The sequence below is a fragment of the Carcharhinus amblyrhynchos genome, chromosome 6 (assembly GCF_965287045.1).
Source record: "Carcharhinus amblyrhynchos chromosome 6, sCarAmb.v2.hapA, whole genome shotgun sequence".
Classification (NCBI taxonomy): Eukaryota; Metazoa; Chordata; class Chondrichthyes; order Carcharhiniformes; family Carcharhinidae; genus Carcharhinus; species Carcharhinus amblyrhynchos.
In genome coordinates, this window is record NC_137329.1 from 109,527,139 (window position 1) to 109,549,504 (window position 22,366).

General features: G+C 44.6%; 1 protein-coding gene across 3 annotated transcripts in view; it reads right to left on the reverse strand.

Moving 5' to 3' along the window:
* Positions 1 to 21,466, reverse strand: part of slc6a15 (solute carrier family 6 member 15) — a 47,712-nt gene extending 26,246 nt beyond the window's left edge. Inside the window, exons 1-5 of one of the 3 annotated variants that reach the window (XM_080191176.1) lie at positions 21,375 to 21,466; positions 11,364 to 11,827; positions 10,199 to 10,356; positions 1,831 to 1,957; positions 1,557 to 1,738 (exon numbers count right to left, since the gene is read on the reverse strand). In XM_080191176.1, the coding sequence (XP_080047302.1) occupies positions 1,557 to 1,738; positions 1,831 to 1,957; positions 10,199 to 10,356; positions 11,364 to 11,655 (759 nt within the window). In that variant the 5' untranslated portion in view covers positions 11,656 to 11,827; positions 21,375 to 21,466. Of the gene's footprint in view, positions 1 to 1,556; positions 1,739 to 1,830; positions 1,958 to 10,198; positions 10,357 to 11,363; positions 11,828 to 20,103; positions 20,153 to 21,032; positions 21,090 to 21,374 lie in introns of those variants that run through there. The other 2 variants (XM_080191177.1, XM_080191178.1) reach the window with 2 other exon arrangements.
* Positions 21,467 to 22,366: the final 900 nt, after the last annotated feature.

The window sequence follows — 22,366 nt, forward strand, 5'->3', positions numbered from 1 at the left end:
GCTCTCTCCCCTGCTCTATCCCTGTAACCCCACCTATTTGCCATGGCTAATCTAATCTGCGCATTTTGGGAGAATAGGGAGGAATTTAGCATGGTTAATTCAGCTAACCTACACACCTTCAGACCATGGGAGAAAACTGTAGTACCCAAAGGAAACCCATGGAGACATGGGGAGAACCCGAGTCCCTGACGTTATGAGGCTGCAGAGCTATCAATGCTGCCATCAATTTTGGGACAACATTTTGTATACCTGTTAAGAAACACGGAAGCATTCCTGTCCTTAAATTTAAAATATCTAGCCAGGTTGACAACTGTCCATGTTAAATAGGTATTAGAATCACGGAATATTAAAATTAATGACCAGAACATAGATAATAGGGTGATTTTACCAAAAAAATTCTAAATGCCGAACGAGCAAGCTCCCAGATGCTATTTTGTCGCACTTAGGGAAAAAATATCCCAAATATGATTCTCACCAGTAGGGGGAGTGGGCAGAACCTATTCAAGCCAGGAACCTGGCTGCTGAGCTGCTGAAGCACCATTATGCAGGCGCTCTGCTCTCCCAGTACACTGTGTACAAGGAGATCTATCATTCCCCCCACCCCTCCGATTGCCTCCCTAGATATGCCTCCCCCCCGCCCCACATCACATTCCCTAGACCACTCCTCGGATATCCCCTACATCCACTCTGGCTAATTCCCTCCCAGTTCCCCCAACACCCCTGTGCAATCGCCGCCTGGCCGATCCCTAATACAGAGTACCCTCACTCACTCTATGGAGCATCCTCCTCCTCCTCCTCTCCTCCCCCCCACCCACCCCCCCAAACAACTCCCTGTCATGGACCGCCCGCCATTCAGGCCCCAAGGTCTTAGGCCCTGATCTCTTGGATCTGTTGACATTCCACGATAGCCGGTGGACTGCCAATGGGCACTGCCCACCCTACCTTTGGCCAGCCAGGCCAGGGGGGCCTCCCTCTCATCCACCATGACCCCCGCAAGATCATGATGTCAGGTCACCGTTGATGGAGACCATACGTGATCCTCGCCGGTGAGGACCTCCACCGCGAGGTCATTAAGGCAAGCCAGCATGGACAATCGCATCCAGGACTCACTCATTATATTAAAATTAGCTAATAGATATTTAAATCAGCCTCCCATTCATCCCAGGCATGAGGCTAATTTCGCTAGTTACAATGGAGCCGGTAACATTGTCAGAGGTGAGAAACTGGGCACAAACCCGGTTTCCCACCTCCCTACAATCATACCAGCTCGCCAGGCCAATCGACCAGCGTGACAAACCAGTAACATCACCCTCAACGTTATGAATCAAGCACTGATCTCTATGTCTAGTCTGTGTTTCCACTGGGCAGGTCTCAAAATTTTCAGGTCTGTAATTTTGAATTCAAAATATTCCACCTGATACTGACTAAATACAGTCATTCATATTTTCAGCTGTGAACAGGAAAGAATTAGTTTGCCTATTTCACAAGGAAATAGGTTTACGAAGCACAAATTAAAGACGGAAATCTTAATACTAGCAGTGAAGAGAAACACTAACCTTTCCTGAAGATTGGATGCCCTTGATCATGGCAAGACAGACCATCAGCCAGGCTATGAATAGGCAGATAGTCATCTTCCAATTCAGACCGCCACTCTCTGAGATGGAGTTAGATATATCCAGAGCTTCTCGGTACCAGAAATAGGTAGTGGCGGAGCTTTTCTCACATTCCGGCACCACAACTGGAAGAAAGCGGAAGACATCACATTGTCCGTAAGTCTTAACGCACAAAAACATCTTGTGCTACAACAGGATATCACGGCTGGATACTCACAGGTCTGGGTACCGTTTTTCTCCAAGGGACACTGATCCCAGGGTAATGGATGCTGAAAGGACTTGGACAAATAAAAGAAGCTCCAGCCAATAATGACATTGTAGTACAGAGCTACAAAGAAGCACACCTACAATCAAAACAGCAAGACACATTTTAGAATCCTTTCATCTGCATGAAAACAAGATACCCCACTAATTTATTCAAATGGAAAAGATTTAATTTTTTAAAAATTTAGAACAATTATAATCTGCAATTTATGATATGCAGTATTAGTGTTTAAATTTTGTAAAGTTTATTTATTTATTAGTCACAAGTAGGCTTACATTAACACTGCAATGAAGTTACTGTGAAAATTCCCTTGTCATCACACTCTGGCGCCTGTTCAGGTACACTGAGGGAGAATTTAGCATGGCCAATGCACCTATCCTGCACATCTTTGGACTGTGGGAGAAAACCAAAGCACCTGGATGAAACCCATGCAGACACGGGGAGAACTTGCAACCTCTACACAGATAATGACCCATGTTGGGAATCGAACCCCAGTCCCTGACACAGTGAGGCAACAGTGCTAACCACTGTGCCGCCATATAAAATGTTTCTTACCACACGTCTCTTAGTCATTTAATATGAAGGCACAAAATTAAAGCATTCTATATTTTTCCAACTTTCTGGATCAAACATGTCCTGTCATCTGATCACCAAAATCGTTGAGTTTGGCGTCTACAATATGGCTTTCAATGAATGAGAAGGAAACACATTGGTTGTCTATTCCATTTATTATCGTTGCTAATGAAAGGATGGCAGCAATTTTATTCCGATCTGATCTAATTACCATATATTTAGAAAAACAATAAGCACTCTTATTTTTTTGCACTTCAATTAAATGTGAAGGCCTTTGAATGAGTCAGTGTGGGAATGTGGAATTAAAGCAGGGTTGTGTCAAACTGGGAGGAAATCTATTCTGTATATTGTGCACATATGAGAACAACTGGGAGATTGAAGCAACAATACAGCTTTGACAGGAACCTGCACTATGGTATAGCAGATTAGGTGTATTGACCATGCTAAACTCTCCCTCAGTGTACCCAAACAGATGGCAGGCGGAGTGTGGTGACTAGGGGATTTTCACAGTAACTTCATTGCAGTGTTAATGTAAGCTTGCTTGTGACACTAATAAATAAACTTCAATGCTTAATTTCTAAACATTTTGGGGGACGTTCATTACTGTGTAAAGCTATCCAACATGCAAATTTGCATTTCACACTTAACAACAATTATTTAGTTCCTCATCAACAGAAAACAATTTTCACATTGATTTCAGGATTTAAATTTAAAAAGTATATAACAAAAAACAATTGGATATGAAATTGGCTGAAAGATTTGTTTCATACAATTAGTTTCCAATTGAACAAGTATCTAGAACCAAAGACTTTTTTTGCTTTAAAAATGCACACCAAGGTTTTTGATATTTACTTGGGACTGGGAAGAAGAACGAGTTGGGGGCTGGTGGATAAAAGCAAATTACTGCGGATGCTGGAATCTGAAACCAAAAGATGAAAATCTCAACGGGAGCATCTATAAGGAGGGTAAAGAGCTGACGTTTCGAGTCCAGATGACCCTTTGTCAAAGCTAAAAGGCATAGAAAATGAGAGATATTTATACTGCAGGGGGAGGGAATAAAACATGAATCCTAGCCACAGAAACAAGGAGAAAGACTGCTAATGACAGTCCATACAGATAACAGAAGGTGTGAATGGCCAAACGGCAGAGAAGCTGAATTGTGACAGATGAAGATATGGGGGAGGGAAGTAAAATTGAGAATAAAAGGGGAAGAAAAGGGAACGACAGGGGGATAAAATGGGGAAAAGAGTGGGGGAGGGAAGAAAAATAAGAGAGACAATAAAGAGTTGGATTTTCAGATGAGAATCCCAGAAGTCAGGGTTGTGCCATAGAACTTAGAACATAAGAACATAAGAAATAGGAGCAGGAATAGGCCATCTAGCCCTTCGAGCCTGCCCCGCCATTCAATAAGATCATGACTGATCTGTCGTGGCTCAGTTCCACATTCCCGCCCTCTCCCCATAACCCTTAATCCCCTCGCTTATCAAAAACCCATCAACCCGCATCTTAAAAATATTTAGCGAGGCAGCCTCCACCACTTCAACGGGCAGAGAATTCCAGAGATTCACCACCCTTTGAGTGAAGAAGTTCCTCCTCAACTCCGTTCTAAACCGCACCCCCTTTATCTTGAGGCTGTGCCCCCTAGTCCTACTGTCCTTTCTGAGTGGGAAGAGTCTCTCCACCTCTATCCTATCCATCCCATTCATCATCTTATATGTCTCAATGAGATCGCCCCTCATTCTTCTAAACTCTAACGAGTACAAGCCTAGTTTATTCAGCCTCTCCTCATAGCTCAACCCCCTCAACTCCGGTATCAGCCTAGTAAACCTCCTCTGCACTCCCTCCAAGGCCAAAATATCCTTGCGTAAGTGCGGCGACCAAAACTGCACACAGTACTCCAGCTGCGGCCTCACCAATGCCCTATACAGCCTCAGCAAGACCTCCCTACTTTTATATTCAATCCCCCTCGCTATGAAGGCCAGCATCCTATTCGCCTTCCTGACCACCTGCTGCACCTGCAGGCTGGGTTTTTGCGACTCATGCACAAGGACACCGAGGTCCCTCTGCACTGTCGCCTGCTGCAGTTTTTCGCCACGTAAGTAATAGTCCTTCCTACCATTATTCCTACCAAAGTGGACCACCTCGCACTTGCCAACATTAAATTCCATTTGCCAGTTCCTGGCCCATTCGCCCAACCTATCTAGATCCTTCTGTAGACTCTCCACACCCTCCGCGCAACTTACCTGCAGGACATTTCCTCAATTATTTTTTCAACAGTTTTCCCATCTAAACGCCCAGCCTATGTTCAGAGTCTGGCTGCCATTCAGGGAGGGAAGCCTGAGATTGGGATGCGTTTGAGGCCAGACCAGATAGGAGGATGGCAGAACCAAAGCAGAAAATGCTGGAAAAACTCAGCAGGTCTGATGGTATCTGTGGAAAGAGAATTCAGCCAACGTTGAGTCTGGATGAACCTTCATTGGAACTGGATGGTGGAGCTGGGCAGGTTGTGGCCTATTGTATATCATGGGGAGCTTGGACATTGTGGGCATTGAACCAGGAGGGGTGTTGGCCAACCCCATGATGGTAAACTTGTTGGGATTGCAGGTACCACTCCTGCTTCTTCTACACTCTGCAATTCAATGAAGATACTTGCTACAGGCATCCACCTCTTCTCACCTTCTGTAACCTGTTGTGATTCCTGAGATTCAGGATTCACAACCTCCATGCGTTAAAAGCAAAAGCCCAGATGAAATAGAGACACATCCCACATACCCCCAACCTTTTGCAACCCCTCCCTCCATTAAAATCAGAAGCAATTGGGGTCAGGTTGAAGGAATTAAACATTCTTACCCCACAGTTGTCCAAGGGGTTTAAAATTCCCACCATGTTGCACACAACTGCAATTCAACAGTTGAATAATGGTGTTGTACCATGTATTTCAATGTCCTTTTAAAATGACACTGATGTTACTGTGGACAGCCATGGGGATGTGTATTTCCCAAGACATTGCTGACACTCCAAGAATATGGTGTTTTATTTCAAAGGAAGTACCCAGATCATCAATCCATTGTGATGCAATCAGTCAAACAGAACTTTTTAATTGCTTTCTACTATGGAAGAATTTCCAATTTGATTTGATTTATTATTGTCACATGTATTAGTATACAGTGAAAAGTATTGTTTCTTGCGTGCTATACATAGTATACATAGGCAAGGAAAGGAGAGGGTGCAGAACATAGTGTTCAAGTCACAGTTAGAGTGTAGAGAAAGATCAGCTTAATATAAAGGTAGGTCCGTTCAAAAGTCTAATGGCAACAGGGAAGATGCTGTTCTTGAGTCGGTTGGTACGTGACCTCAGACTTTTGTATCTTTTTCCCCGACAGGAGAAGTTGGAAGAGAGCATGTCCAGGATAGGTCCCTGACTATGCTGGCTGCTCTTCTGAGGCAGCGGGAAGTGTAGACAGTGTCAATGGATGGTAGGGTGGTATGCGCGATTTGTTTAGATATGTCCATATTTTCCTCAAGTTGGAAATCTGAATCTTGGTCATTGTTTTGTGTAGATTGATCATTGATCATTATGGCTGTTTCACTGTGCACTGATGTCCTAATGCTTTTAAAATGCAGAATAGATATCCCAGATGATTGCTGGGTAGGAGTGATGTTGGGAGAATGGTTCTGTAGTCTGATACTCCTAGGAGAGGGATATGAGAAGATCAGAAGGTTGTTGAGTTTTGGAAATATTGCAGGGAGAGGTCCTTGAGCTTGGGAGTGAGGGTCTAGAGTATGAGATTAGTAGAGAGTTTATTTATTAGGGTTGCAACTAGGCTTATATTAATACTGCAATTAAGTTACTGTGAAAATCCCTTGGTTGCTACATTCCAGTGCCTGTTTGGGTACACAGAGAGAATTTAGCATGGTCAATGTATCCAATCAATACATTGTTGGAGTGTGGGAAGAAACCAGAGACCTGATGGAAACCCATGCAGACACGGTGAGAATGTGCAGATGCCGCACAGACAGTGACCCAAGCTGGAAATCAAACCCAGTCCCTGGTGTTGTGAGGCAGCAGTGCTAATCGCTGCCACCCGAGCCTAGCAGTGGGAAGGAGGTACTAAGACTGAGCTATGTTGGGACCTGGGTATTTGGGCTTAGCAGCAATGGAACCAAGCGTGGAGCCATGGGAGGGGAGTCACAGGAGTTAGATTCCAGGAACTGAGGATGGGAACATTGACAGAGAAATCACAGGAAGTTTTCCGGGGTCAGGAATCAGCAGGAGGTGGATAATGGATCTCGCTTCAATAAATAAAGTAGTAAGTATGAATCACTGGCAAAGGCTGTAAATGCCAAGCAAACCTTTTGTGGTAATCAACTGAGAGGCCCTATTGCCAAGTACCCAGGTATGACCTGGCTAGACTGGGAACCCTGAAAGCACTATTGGAGCATTTGCAAGGATTAGGATATTAGGCAGCAGCTGAGAGAAACAGGAAAGTTTCAAATCAGGAGCCCGATTATCATCTGCTTCATGGCAAACGAAAGGATTGAAAACAGAGCAACCTGCAGCTCAGGGGACTGAAATTCTAGTGAAGTGGGCCACATGGGAAAATTAAACCAATCAAGAGCGACTAGAAGAAATGCAGCTATAAATAGGAAGTTTAAGCAGGAAAGCTTAGCGTTATCATGTATTCGTTTTGTTTCTACATTTGTCAAATATGCCAGCTTTGGCACTACACTACAAATAGTCAGTGATAAGACCTACACTGGCACAAGAAAACTGATCGATGTTTATAATGAACGTAAAGAATTAAGTGACTAATAAAGGACAAATTCAGTTCTGCTTCTGACATCATTGTGCAACACTCCTGATGAACTGGAAGGTGGGTAAGTGGAGTGATGGCCCCTCCCCCAACACTGGGCTAAAAAAAAGGGGCGGAAAAGCCTAGTAGGTTCTGCAGAAGAGGGAGAGGTAAGGTGACATGCCATTCCAGTTACTGACTCATATCATGGGTACCAGTGGATGGCATGGTGAGTAACACTGCTGCCTCTTGGCACCACAGATGAAGGTTCAATTCCTGGCTTGGGTCACCGTCTGTGTGGAGTTTGCACATTCTCCCCACGTCTGCATGAGTTTCCTCCAGGTGCTCCGGTTTATTCCCCGAACCCAAAAGTCGTGCTGGTTAGGTGGACTGGCCATGTTAAATTCTCCCTCAGTGTACCTGAACAGGCACCGGAGTGTGGCGACTAGAGGATTTTCACAGTAATTTCATTGCAGTGTTAATGTAAGCCTACTTGTGATAGTATTAAGTAAATATATTTTAAAATGTATTATTAAATACACTCAGCTGAAACACGGGCCTTTGGGGATGGGTTGTGAAGCAGGAAGTCTGGCAAAGTGGCACTGGGAACCTGTCATTTTCCCACTTCCAAACCATCCTTTCATTCCTGGCAGGAGAAGTGGTATTCTGCCCACCCACAGGAGACCAATCGAGCCACTTTTAGTGAACAATTAAGCACTGCTTTCTTTCTCTACTGGCATTTTAGCAGCACTTGCAGGGCCCCTCCACCAGGTGGCGAAAGCACCAGCTACACCCCCAGCAGTCTCAGGGTGGGGAGATGGAAGCCACGTTCCTGAGCATGCTTTGGCCTACACAGGGAGACATTCAGTCGGGAATGCATCCCCACCAATCACTGCAGGGAGGGGAAGTGAGGCTAAAGTGAGTCAGGGTCTTGCTGGAGGGAAGAAAACATCCTCACCTTGGGTGGGGCCCGATATGGAAAGGGAGCCCTTGAGGGAGACCACACCCACCCGCCAACCCACCACCACCATCTCCTTTCCAGCTTTTAGATCAGCGCAGCTGGAGAATTTCACCCCAGGCGTGTAAAACACAGAGAAAAAGATTATATGAGATAAACACATTGGTAATGTTACATTGCAGGTGGCAAGAGGGTAGAAGCAAGTGAGAGAGCAAGAGAAGAGAGTCAATGATCAGGAAAGCAAACAGACTGCAGAAAAGAAACGTGAAGACTGCGAGTGGCCCACAGACTACACAATGAATATTGTGACTTTAAATAGTCTTACCTGTAACTTTTATTTTGCTGCATTAACTCTGACATTGAGGCAAAAAGACACTGTAGGTGGAATTTTACAGTCCCGCCATTGCGGCAGCGAGACCGTAAAATGTAGCGAGGCGTTCAAAATTCCATTGACTTCGGCAGGACTGGAAAATATTGCCAGTGGGAGGGGCCAAAAATTCTGCCCCTTCCTTCTCTTTAGGAAAGTTGCTAATGTACTGAGATTTCATGCTAGTTATTCAAATAGCCTGGCCCCCAAATAACCTGCACACAATTTCAAGGCCAGGGGGAAACCTCAGTGCATTTTAGACTAATTTCACGAAAAGGAGGCAACCATTAAATCAGAGCCTATAATTACATGCACAGTGAGTTTTAATTACAGTTCGGACTGATCTGTAATTTTAAAATAATTGCAAGCAACGCTGACATTTTTGTTCCTCCGAGAAAGCTCAAAAGGGGGTGAGGCAATAAATGCTGGCCTAGCCAGCCATGTCCACATCCACATGAATAGATAAAAAGAAGGGAGAAAGATATTGTGCCTGATTTCTACGTACTGGCAAGTTCTCCAATGTACGTTGGAAGGTTTAAAACAATGGGATTTGAATCCAAAAATCCTCAAATTATTGTAACAGGGAGAAAGAACTTTTCAGTCCTGTTGGAGACGATTTGGGGTAGAGGAAAAAAATCAAATCATTACCAGAGGCATAATTTGCTATTATTATAGTCATAGAGGTTTACAGCATAGAAACAGGCTCTTTGGTCCAACTTGTCCATGCCACCCTTTTTATTTAAGCCCCTAAGCTAGCCTCAATTGCCCTCATAGACTACTTTGAAGAGTCACACGGACTCAAGTATTAACTCTGTGCTGTTCCCGCTGGTGACATCTTCCAGTCTCGTTGACAGGTTTCCCAGTGACGTGGGGTGAATTCAATGGGAAATCTCACTGACAGCAGAAGATCCCACTGCCAGGCAACAGCAGGGCACCTGCCTTCCATCGAGAACCATGCTATAGAAGGGGCAGGGAGAACCAAAGAGTCTCGCCCACACAAAAACAGGAAATGCTGGAAAACCTCAGCAGGTCTGGCAGTATCTGTAGGGAGAGAATAGGGTCAACGTTTCAAGTCTGGATGACCACTCATCAGAGCTGAGAGCAAAGAGAATCAGCGAAGATTCATACTATGAGGGTGAGGGGGAGAGGGCAAGTGAATGTAATTGAGGATACAGAAGGCTGAGAAGATGCTAAAAGTATCATAGAACATAGAACACTACAGCACAAACAGGCCCTTCGGCCCACGAGTTGCGCCGATCACATCAACACCTATCTATAACCCCCAATCCCATAAAACCCCATATACTCATCCAGAAGTCTTTTAAAAGACCCCAGCGAGTTCACCTCCACCACCAATGACGGCAGCCGATTCCACTCACTCACCACCCTCTGAGTGAAAAACTTACCCCTAACCATTAAACAATCAGAATGCATAAAGATGTAGATTGTCAAGGACCCCTGTTAAAGAGAATCTCGCCGTCTATTTCCGTCTCCACAGATGCTGCCAGATCTCCTGGGTTTTTCTATTTTTATTTCAGATGTCCAGCATCCGGCAGTATTTTGCTTTATTCACAACTAATTTTGTGATCTTCCATGGACAAAACAAATATATGTTTTAAATCAACATACAATGCAGCTTGAAAATCCTATTCCTCCGAGTCTTGGGCTGATGAAATTCCACACACCAATGCTGCCTCGTCTGATTCTTTGACCCACCGCAAGCTCCAGGAAAAAGAGCGGAATCCCAATGATAAGCAGCAAAATCAAATACGGCACCAGGTAAGCCCCTGAAGACGAGAAAACATGGTTTTACATCCTGCCATCGTCATTTCACATTAAACCTTGCTGCTGTTCAGTTTTAACAGACGTTTGATTTAATAAAAAGTCCGACAGATCTGTGATATTTTGATGAAACGTGTTGGGCGAGATTCTTTGCCACCCCCCCCATGCCATGTTTCTCAGTGACAGGAGGTGCCCCACCATTGGTCAGCGACACAACCTTCTGATCCTGCTTCTGTCTATGGGATTTCCCATCGAAGCCACCTCGCGCTGCCGGGAAACCCATGGAGGGTTTACAGTCCCATTGCAATAGCAGAAGGGTTAAGGAGGGTCAGTATTTTCCAGATTTGCTTAAAATTCGGCAGGACTGGAAAATACTGCCAAAGGCTGAAAAATCCCTGCTAGCGTGAAAAGCAGGAAGATGATCTCACCTGTTGACTTTAATTCATCAATTTTGTGGCACACTTTTCAAAATGATGGGGGTTAACTTATAAAATCTGATTTTCATATTCTGGTTTCACGTTGATGTAATTTTGCCACAGTTAAAAATTCATTTGAATTTCATACTCAACTATTCAAAGTGAGGTGCATTTATTCAGTCTGATTTTTGTTTTAAAAAAAAATGGTGCGCCCAACATTTCGTAGATGCGTAAGAAAAAAACAGTTCTGTTCAAAACAAAATTAAAAACAGGGAATCGCTGTGCAAAAAGTGAGTTGTGTGACACATCTCTTAGGCTTGGAAGTGACCACAAAAACTTTAGGTCCAATTAAATTATTCGACATGGCTGCACATAAATGTGAGACTGGAATGCAGATTATAATCCTCCCTATCATAAGGAACCTAACGATACTTAATTATAAGAAAACGCAGTAAGATTGCTAAATTTCAAACACGGCTCACAGTAATGACAAGGTTTTGAAAACTACAAAGAGTGATTTTACACAAATTCAATCCTGTCACCATTAATGCATTTATTAGACCCAAGGTAGATCATTCTGATGGTTTAACACTTACCTCCACCATTCTTTTGACATAAATATGGGAATCTCCAGACATTGCCTAAACCAACCGAGAATCCGACCTGTGCCAGGATGTACTGAAGTTTGCTATTCCAGGCAGGCCTCTCATCTTCACTATCAGATCCTTCTTCGAGGTCCACATCTTTGTCAGCCTGGGAGTCATCCACATACAATGTGCTCTTCTTAAACTGATCGTCATTCATGTCCTCATTGGAAAGAAGATCCTTGACGGACTCTGTGACATCTTCATCCAGTTCCCTCTTCGCAACTTTGCTATTTTTAGGCATTGGAAACACCGGGTCACAGATTCTGTCACACTCTACAAAAGTCGAGCAGCAAAACTTTCAGTCAAATGTAACTCAATGCAAGTAGACCAGGGAAGATACCAATAGACAAACAAAAGGCTGGTTCTGAAGGTCTGAGGTGTTGATTCTGAAAGATTATTCTGTACTTCAGAATCTGCAGGGGAAAAAAAAACATTTACGGTTTGGTCACTGGAAAAATAAAAAATTAGCAGTTGATCCAACAATTTAAAGATTGGGATCATATACATAACTTGCATTCTTCATATTATTCTTGAAGATTGGCTGCAAAGTCATAGATTTGCATTTACATCTGTAACACCCTTCACCGAGCATCAAGTTTCAGGTGCTGAACGAGGAGGGCATTACGCAGTGATGGGATAAATTAAAGAAATGGATCAAAAACATGGTCCAAGAGTTTTAAGCAATATTTGAGAGCAAGTGGGGATTGGGATGAAAGCCCAAAGGAAAAAGTGTTGTGGCTGAAGCATTTATCCCAGATGACTCCTTTGCCCCATTTTGTCAGAGTGGAAGATGAATGGTCAGTCTCATGGTCGGGAGATGGACAAGCATACTTCCAGGTCCAGCCCCATCCCGCAACTTCAACCCCAAACTGAAACTCACCCCAACCCCATTACTTGTTTTCAAGAATCATAGACTCCCTACAGTGCAGTAGGAGGCCACGTGGTCCATTGAGCCTGCACTGACAACAATCCCATCCAGGCCCTATCCCCGTAACCTCACAAATTTACCCTGCAAATCCCTCTGACACTTCCGACAATTTCGGGTGCTCTAGTTCCTTCTCGCAGTCCAAAAACGTGCAGGTTAGGTGGATTGGCCTTGCTAAATTGCCCCTTAGTAGCAGGGGATAAGCTAGGGTAAATGCATGGGACTATGGGCATAGGGCCTGGGTGGAATTGTGCTTGGTGCAGACTTGATGGGCCAACTGGTCTCCTTCTGAACTGTACGATTCTACGACCAATGGCCAATCAATCTGATCTGAACATCTTTGGACTGTGGGAGAAAACCCGCACAGACAGAGGGAGAATGTGCAAACTCCACACAGACAGTGACCCAAGGCCAGAACTGAACCCAACTCTCTGGCGCTATGAGGCAACAGTGTTAGCCACTCTACCATCCTAGAGTTGGATATAGCTCTTGGGTTGAAAGGGCTTTAAAGGATATGGGAGAAAGCGGGAACAAGCTATTGTGTTGGATGATCAGCCATGATCACAATGAATGGTGGAGCAGACTCCAAGGGCCAAATGGTCTACTCATGCTCCAATTCTCTACGTTTCCTATTTCTCAAGACATTGGTCAGCTTGGGAGGTTGAGGTTTATGGGGAGATCTAAAGCTGAGGGGGGCGATTTTTCATGCAGCAGAGGCAGCATGCCATTGGCCACTGGTCCTGGTGATATCTACGGCATTTTGCATTCCTCGCCCATCTACCCCGGGAAACCTGTTGCAGAGGATCACCTCGGACGGGACCTCATAGAATCCGACAATGCAGAAGATGGCCACTCGTCCCATTGAGTCCGCACCAACCACTATCCCACCTAGGCCCTATCCCCATGATCATATACATTTACCCTTGGTAGACTCCCTGACAGTAAGGGGCAACTTAGCCCAGCGAGTCCACCAAAACCGCTCATTTTTGGAGTGTGGGAGGAAACCAGAGCACCAAGAGGAAACCCATACAGACACAGGGAGAATGTGCAACTCCACACAAACAGTGATCCAAGCCAGGAGTCAAGCTCAGGTCCCTGGAGCTGTGAGGCAGCAGTGCTAACCACTGTGCCTGCCCCATGTCCTGTGGTCCTGGAAAATAATACTATAGGGTAGGGTGGGGGGGGGGGGGGGGGGTGTGTGTGTGTGTGTGTGTGTGTGTGTGTGTGTGTGTGTGTGTGTGTGAGAGTGTGTGAGTGTGTGAGAGTGTGTGAGAGTGTGTGAGAGAGAGAGAGAGAGAGAGAGAGAGAGAGAGAGAGAGAGAGAGAGAGAGAGTGAGTGAGTGGGGGGGGGGGCGGTGGTGCTGAGCATTAATGAGGAAGTTGAGTTCTATTGAGATGGACATAGCTATTCAGTAGAGAGCATCATGTCTCACAGAAATCCAATTAATTGGTGTTATTGAATTATTAAGGAGGGGTTAGTCAGACATTATGAAGATGGGGAAATTCCAGACACAGAAGTGTAGCCTAAAAAATAGTAAATGTAAGCTGCGTACTTCACTGGCAAACTGTTCCTACTGTGCATAATGACTGTGGCCGCATAGAGAAAGCAACTGAACAATGCAACTCTTGAATGAATTAGACTGAAGCAGCTATGTGCCAGCAATTCCCAACCAAGGAGCATCACAACTGCTTCGCTTGCAAAAAAGATGGCAAAACTCTGCAGTGAAAGGTGCATAATATTGAGTTTATTTATTGGTGTCACAAGTAGGCTTTACATTAACACTGCTGTGAAGTTACTGTGGAAATACACAAGTCGCCACACTCCGGTGCCTGTTCGGGTACACTGAGAGAGAATTTATCACAGCCAATGCATCTAACCAGCACGTCTTTTGGACTGTGGGAGGAAGCTGGAGCACCCAGAAGAAACCCATGCAGACACGGGGAGAACGTGCAGACACCACACAGACAGTGACCCAAGCTGGGAAGCGAACCTGGGTCCCTGGCACTGCGAGGCACCAGCACTAATCACTGTGCCACCGTGCTGCCCTATTAGGCAAGTAAAAGATAAATTCCAAGCCAATGAGATCAAAGGTTCAGCACATAAAAATTTTGCACGATCTGTAAATTATTAAAACAACTCTTGTAGTTTCAAATACTGAGTGAGAAATATATAACACTGGTAAGCAACACATGACATTTCAAGATTATAATAATAACTACATTAAGTCAGAGAAATGTTCAACGTGGTAGAGTAATGGAGGTTTCTCTTGCCAAGACATTGCTGTCCTTTACTGTAACATTAACTAGCTGTGGACTGAGGGATTGTTGCAACTTGTAAGAGGCACGCTCCCTAAAGTAATGGAAATGGTTTAAAATAAAGGTGAATTTTGCTGTATTGCAAATAAATCTTTCTCAATGGAAAGGTTGTACATGTCTGCTTTGTGTTCCTGATAAAAATGGAAAACTTTTTTTCTATCTGAACTATATCAACCCAGTCTCATGTAAGAAAGAGGGACTCTTTACCTAACCAGCCAGCTAGCCAGGAGTGATTAAGTGTATTTTTTAGTTAGTCCAAAGAAGCTGCTGACAAAAGGATGTCACAGTGTACAAGGGCAGGAAGGTTACATTCCATGGAAAGCTCCCTGCTAGTCTATGTAACTATGTTGAACTCAGTTCCATTGTAATTATGTAGTGATAATTATAAGAAGGTAGGTGGCATTGAGTCCAAAGTCGATATTACAGGGAAATATTCTCCTGACTTGAATTTCTTAAATTGACTTTGATTTCTTTCCAAAGGTTAGAAAATCAACATTAAATATGTTACAGAATAGTAATGATTAGAAATACAGATTGAGATTTTCTATGTACAATGTGCTGCTAAGTAAACCAAAATGATTTGTGTGCAGAATACATTACCTTAGAGAGCCATCAATCGGTTGACATTGTAAAAAGGATATAGATACTTGCCTGAGAACGAGTGTTTTAAAGAATGTAAGTAAAGGGAATTGCAATTTAAAAGACTTCCATGAAATGGTGTACCAGGCACAATGTTGAAATGCTTACACTGTCCCTTTGTCCCTAAATTTGATTATGGTGCAAAAAGATGACTAACTATTCAAAGCATTAGCATTTTGAAGCAACAGGGATGGTTTGGTGTCCAATCTGAACAATTATTTTGTTTATTTGACAGTGTACACGGAAAGGGATTACGCAAAGAAACTATAAATCTAGACAAATACTTGCAACTGATATCAACAGTTACTTTTTAAACATTTATTTCCATCAAAGCACCTCAATACTTGAATTGAACAATTAACTCTTTCAGCACAAAGTTTTTCACTTTCTTTATTCTTAAATTTTTAAATTTATAAAGCTGCTGAGAAGGATTAAAAGATCTGATAAAGCCCACTTGAGAGGTTTTGATGAAATTAATAGAAAACAAACTCTCTCTGCTGACAATAACCAGGGAGTTTGGGTTTCAGATTGTCACCAAATAAATTCTTAGATTTTGTTTAATACAGGGGGTCATTAAGACAAATGTCTATGATGATATTTAAATGGAAAGGAGATCAATAGTGGAAAAAATTATGATTGTAGGGGCAAAGGGAGGGGAGTGGGCCTCAATGTATAACTCTTCCAAGCCCAATGGCAGAATGGTCTCTTCCAAGTTATAAAATGTCATAACTCTGGTCACCAAGAAAATAAAGATCTAAGCCACTTCCACACCCACAAAGACAATAAATGACCTTCCAAGGTGAACCACACATTAATGTTTCAGGTAGAAAAGCTATCAGGTACTTTGACATTAACATTAATGAGAATGACTCTTTCTGCTGAAGGTGCCACGCGTTTCAAATTAAAAATGATCATTTCTTTATCAGTACAATGCCTTTTTCATCAATTTCCCATGGAAAATACCAATCAAAATTATGTTTTATTTTCCCCACTATATTATCTTTTCTGTTATTGCTATTAAAAATTGATGTTGTCCTGTATCAGAGCTTGATACCAACTCCTTGAAAATGAATGATGTCTTGCTACCACCCCCAAAGCTAAATGACCAATGTCCAAAACCTTCTTCATTTTGTGTATGAGAAATGTCTTGAGATGTTACACCACATGAAAGATGGCATATAAATGCAAGTTGTGTTGTTTTAATTGCTTTCCTACACATATTATGCTCATTACTGATACATTGCCAGCTTCATATGGCCTTCATGGCTTTGAACCAGGGAGATGGGGGTAATCTATCCAGACACTGTTCCATATGATCTTCATGGCTTTAAACCAGGGAGATGGGGGTAATCTATGTAGATACTGTTCCATGTCAACCATCAAGAGACATCCTTTGAATGAAGCAACTGAAAGCTGTTGGTCTTTTCATTCCATTTAATTACTCAAAGATTTTCCAATCAGATGCAAATCCACTTCCAACCACCTTGTAAAAACTTACATAGAAATGGCACAAATTTAGAGAGACAGCAGTATCAGAGGCAATTGAGGATTGATGCAAACAAATCTTCGATGACAGTTGATCAAGTTCAAAAAGCATCCGGGATCCTTGGCTTTATGAACAAAAGCAAAAAATTTATATTAAAAAAAAAGGAATTATGGTTAAGTGATCATTAATTGATGCTTAGGCCATGGCTAAGATTGGGCAGTATTGGGCAGAATTTTCTGGTTTTTGAGAATTTCCCACCTGAAGTCAATGGACGTGTTGCTAGACTGTCAAGTGATTGGAAAATCCCTCCTATTGTCGCGATATTGGAAAGGATACCAAGGGACTTCAGTTACATGAAGAAGTTAGGGTTATTTTCCTCAAAATAGGAGCAGTTAGGGGAATTTGATGGAGATGCTCAAATTTATGTGTGGCTGTGTAGGTGTATCCTGATAAAAGCCAATGGGTAGAAACTGTTTTCATTGGCAGCAGGGTTGTCATTCAATGGACTCAGATTTAAGAAAACTGGCAACAAAAGTTGAGTTTTATTTAATGGTTGTTATTATCTGGAATGCACCATCTAGGAAAGGTACTGGAAGCAAGATTCAATGGTTTCAGCAGGGAACTGGGTTTATACACAGAAAGCAGAAATTTGAAAAGCTAAAGTCCCAAGATGTGCGGGTTAGGTGACTTGGCCATGCTAAATTGCCCCTTAGAGTCAAGGAGACCAGCAGGGTAAATACATGGGGTTACAGGGATAGGGGCTGGGAGGGATTGTGGTTGCTCCAGACTTGATGAGCCGAATGGCCTCTTTCTGCACTGTATGGATTCTATGATTCTATCAAACAGCAAGGGAGTGGTAATAACTGGCTAGCTCTTTCAATAAGCTAGCACAAGCAAGATGGGCTGATTGGTCTCCCTCTGTACTCAAAGATCCTGTGGAAGGTAAACCATCACTTTTGTACAGTACAAATGGTATCAGCCTTCAAACAGCTCACTGGGAAAATAAGGTCCCTTCCTCTAACAACATCATGAATTCATTTATAAAGAACAGGCATATGATTCAGTTAGATACACACAGAAACCCCAGTCCAGTACACCAGGTATCTCAATGAAATAGAAATGTGCAACCCAAAACATGACCAGAATATCAGCATTATTTAGTGTCCATTCAAGACACCAAAATCTCCAGCAACATTAGATCTGAACAATGACTTTATCTGTAGGTAGCATTTATTCCCAAATAATGTCAGTTATGCAAAGATTTGATTACTTCAAGCATGTTGAGGTCAGGATATAAACATTAGAGAGAATTAATTGGTCTACAGGAGAGTCATTTAATCATATTTATCATCCACAATATCTACAAATGCCTAAAATACACAAGTTCCACCTACAAATCTGAAGCAAAGAGTGACGTTAACGTTTGGCAGGATTCTTAATGGTTTTTTTTGAAACAGAAAATATGGCACATGATCAACTAACGTCTTTAACAATTTCACTCCTCTGTAAACTTAATTGCTGCATGTAATTAACACCAACCGTGCACATTATGTGCATTAGCAATTTGCCATTTTTAAACAAATTAGTAAGCAACATACGACTGTCGAATACTCTTTTCCAATTCAATAACTAAATCTCCATGCCATGCAGAAAGTCACACAATGATAATCTGAGGTTGCCCTGCTCACATTTGAAAACTTGCTGAAACATTGAGCCAGTCAAACCGAATGGTGTTCCGTGTTAATATCTGAGAATAGAGCAGGACGATGCAAAAAAAAGGGGGACTGGCCATCCCAAGAGGTGGATTGTGACTCAGAAGCAGGAAATGATAGTTTGATGTTTTCAGCCTGAATCACAATATCAGGAAAGGTGATGCCATCATTTTGGGTGAAATGTGTTTGTGTATCAGCTGCCTCTCCAGACAGGAATCAAACAGATTGCACTCCAGTGACTGGCAAGTAGTCCCCATGAAATCAGTAGCCTCTGTCAGAGCAATCCAATTAAAGGCAGCCAACCCACGACTGTACTGAACAAGCTGACTGGCAAATCATTGCATGGCTATTAGGCCAGTGTATAGAATTAAAATCAAATGCACTGCAAAGAAAACATGTACACAATCATAACGGCAGGTAAGTGAGGTGCTCAAATAATTCCCTTTGCATCACCCTGACACATTCAGCAATTCATCGTTTCATTTAATAAGCCAGACAGAAGAGTGATGCTTGCTGCTCTCTGCAGTTAAAGTATGTTGAAAAGCAGCTAGACCAGTGACATTGTTTCCTTCACACACGCTGGGCAGCAAGCTGCATCTATGCACGCAGGCTGAAATCAGTTCCCCCCCCTCGCGTGCATGCAGGCTGAAATCAGTTCCCCCCCCCCTCGCGTGCACGCAGGCTGAAATCAGTTCCCCCCCCTCGCGTGCACGCAGGCTGAAATCAGTTCCCCCCCCTCGCGTGCACGCAGGCTGAAATCAGTTCCCCCCCTCGCGTGCACGCAGGCTGAAATCAGCCCCCCCCCTCGCGTGCACGCAGGCTGAAATCAGCCCCCCCCCTCCTCGCGCGCACGCAGGCTGAAATCAGCCCCCCCTCCTCGCGCGCACGCAGGCTGAAATCAGCCCCCCCTCCTCGCGCGCACGCAGGCTGAAATCAGCCCCCCCCTCCTCGCGCGCACGCAGGCTGAAATCAGCCCCCCCCTCCTCGCGCGCACGCAGGCTGAAATCAGCCCCCCCCTCCTCGCGCGCACGCAGGCTGAAATCAGCCCCCCCTCCTCACGCGCACGCAGGCTGAAATCAGCCCCCCCCTCCTCGCGCGCACGCAGGCTGAAATCAGCCCCCCCCTCCTCGCGCGCACGCAGGCTGAAATCAGCCCCCCCCTCCTCGCGCGCACGCAGGCTGAAATCAGCCCCCCCCTCCTCGCGCGCACGCAGGCTGAAATCAGCCCCCCCTCCTCGCGCGCACGCAGGCTGAAATCAGCCCTCCCCTCACATGCACGCAGGCTGAAATCAGCCCTCCCCTCACATGCACGCAGGCTGAAATCAGCCCTCCCCTCACATGCACGCAGGCTGAAATCAGCCCCCCCCTCACATGCACGCAGGCTGAAATCAGCCCCCTCTGCATACACAGGGTGAAGTCAGCCTCCTCTGTACACACACACAGACTGAAATCAGTCTGAGACCCTCATCATTGACAGGGGGAGGGTTATCAATCCTTAAGACAGCGCGTTTATCCAACAGAAATATAACCGGTTCTGGGGAACCGCCTCTCTGACACTTGTATCAAACATAAAACACAGAGAAACCCATTTCAGATCCAAAAGAAAAATTACCGTTCAGTCTGGACAGGTGCGGCTCCGAAGATTGTAAGGGGAAGGAGGGAGGTGGGTTGCCAGGAGAGACACTGTGGTGACCTTGAGGGATGGTTAAGTTACCGAACACAGACTGCCGCAGATGAAAAGCAGCACAGACTGCAGAGACACAGAGTAGGGATGCTGGAGAATAGAGAAAGCAAGCGTCGGCCATGTGGGTAGCTACCTGTGTTCTGTGTGTGTGTACCAGTATTCACATGTATGTCAATATATGTGTGTGTGGGAGGGTGAATGGGTGTGTGTGGGGGTGGTGAATGAGTGTATGTGGGGGGGGTGAATGGATGTGTGTGTAGGGGAGGGGGTTGAATGGATGTGTGTCCAGGGGGTGGTGAATGGGCATGTGTCTTGGGGGGGGGTGAATGAGTGTGTATCTGGGGGCGGTGAATTGGTGTGTAGCGGGGGGGGCAGGTTTGAATGGGTGTATGTAAGGACGTGGGGAATGAGTGTGTGTGGGGGGAGTGAATGAATGTGTGTCAGGGTGTGGGGGAATGAGTGTGTGGGAGGTGAGAATGGGCATGTGTCTGGGGAATGAATGGGTGTGTGTAAGGGTGTGGGGGAATGTGTGTGTGTGGGGGAATGAGTGTGTGTAAGGGTGTGGGGGAATGAGTGTGTGTAAGGGTGTGGGGGAATGAGTGTGTGTAAGGGTGTGGGGGAATGAGTGTGTGTAAGGGTGTGGGGGAATGAGTGTGTGTGGGGTGTGAGTGTGTGTAAGGGTGTGGGGGAATGAGTGTGTGTGGGTGAGTGTATGGGGGTGAATGGGTGTGGGTGAATGTCTGTGTTTTGTGATCATTGTATGTGCAGCATGGGGAGAGAGGGAGACGCAGTGGGCTGAGCAGACAGAATCGCTCCTTGAAATTTGCATACAAACCCAAACAGAGACGCTCACTCACCATCACCTCTAACCGAAGCAGGGGCCAAATAATAAAAACTAAAAGAATGGATTTGTCCCTCCCGTCTATTTCCTTCCGTGCGATAAATGCAGTGACTGCCGCACTGTGAATGAAATGCTGCCAGACCCAGCCTAGCGCCTCCGCACACTAAGCATCACCTCCGAGTTTCCAGCCACTATACCAGCAGATTTACTCTGCCTTCCCGTACCACTGCGACACATCCAACATCACCTATTCGTCTCAGACCAGGATTTTGCTGCAATTTATCAACAGCGCTGTTGACAAATGAAAATTGCCTTTTTTTAAAAACAAAAAAGACGAGGAGTTGCGCATCTGTCTTACCTCCTGGTCAGGATGAGTGGGAATCCGGGTGCAGGATCTGTGCTGGTGTGATCAGGGACTGGAGTAGCGGCTTTCACATGATACGAGGTTCAGTGTTTCTAACAGAAAGCCAGCCACACCTTCACTCAACTCCAACCCCCCTAGAGTGACGACAGGCAACAACACAAACCCATTCACTTAAAGGGAAACGCTTTTTTCTAAATCCACACCCAGCGACGATCTCATATTTTCGTCTAAACAAGATTTTTTTTGTGTTTAAGCAATTTATATTCCCTTTGGTTAGTGTCGTCCTATTCTCAGGGTGGACAGCCAAGGGCTCCAGAGAGGACAACATTGTGACAGTTTGCAATTTGCTGTGTCATCTACTTTGGATTAAATATTATTAAGATCGATCCATCCAAAGTAGAGAAGCCAGGTAGAATCCCTATACTGTAGAAGGAGGCCATTTGGCCCATCGAGTTTCCACTGACCACAATCCCACCCATGATGTGGAGATGCCAGCGTTGGATTGGGGTGGACACAGTAAGGAGTCTCACAACACCAGGTTAAAGCCCAACAGGTTTATTTGGTAGCACAAGCTTTTGGAGCACTGTCCCTCAGGGCAGCACACTGAAAGCTCGTACTACCAAATAAACCTGTTGGGCTTTAACCTAGTGCTGTGAGACATCTTACTGCGCAATCCCACCCAGGCCCTATTCCCATAACCCTATATATTGACCCTGCTAATCACCTGATACTAAAGGTCAACTTATCACAGCCAAACAACCTAACCCACATTTCTTTGGCCTGTGGGAGGAAATTGGAACACCCAGAGGAAACCCTCACAGGCACGGAGAGAATGTGCAAGCTCCATACGCACAGTGACCCAAGTCAGAAAGCGAACCCAGCAGCAGTGCTAGCTACTGTGCCACCGTGCTGCTCCAGTGTCAGGTTTCAGACACTCCCCAACCTCAGCAAAACTCTTTTATACAGTATATAAAACAGAAAATGCA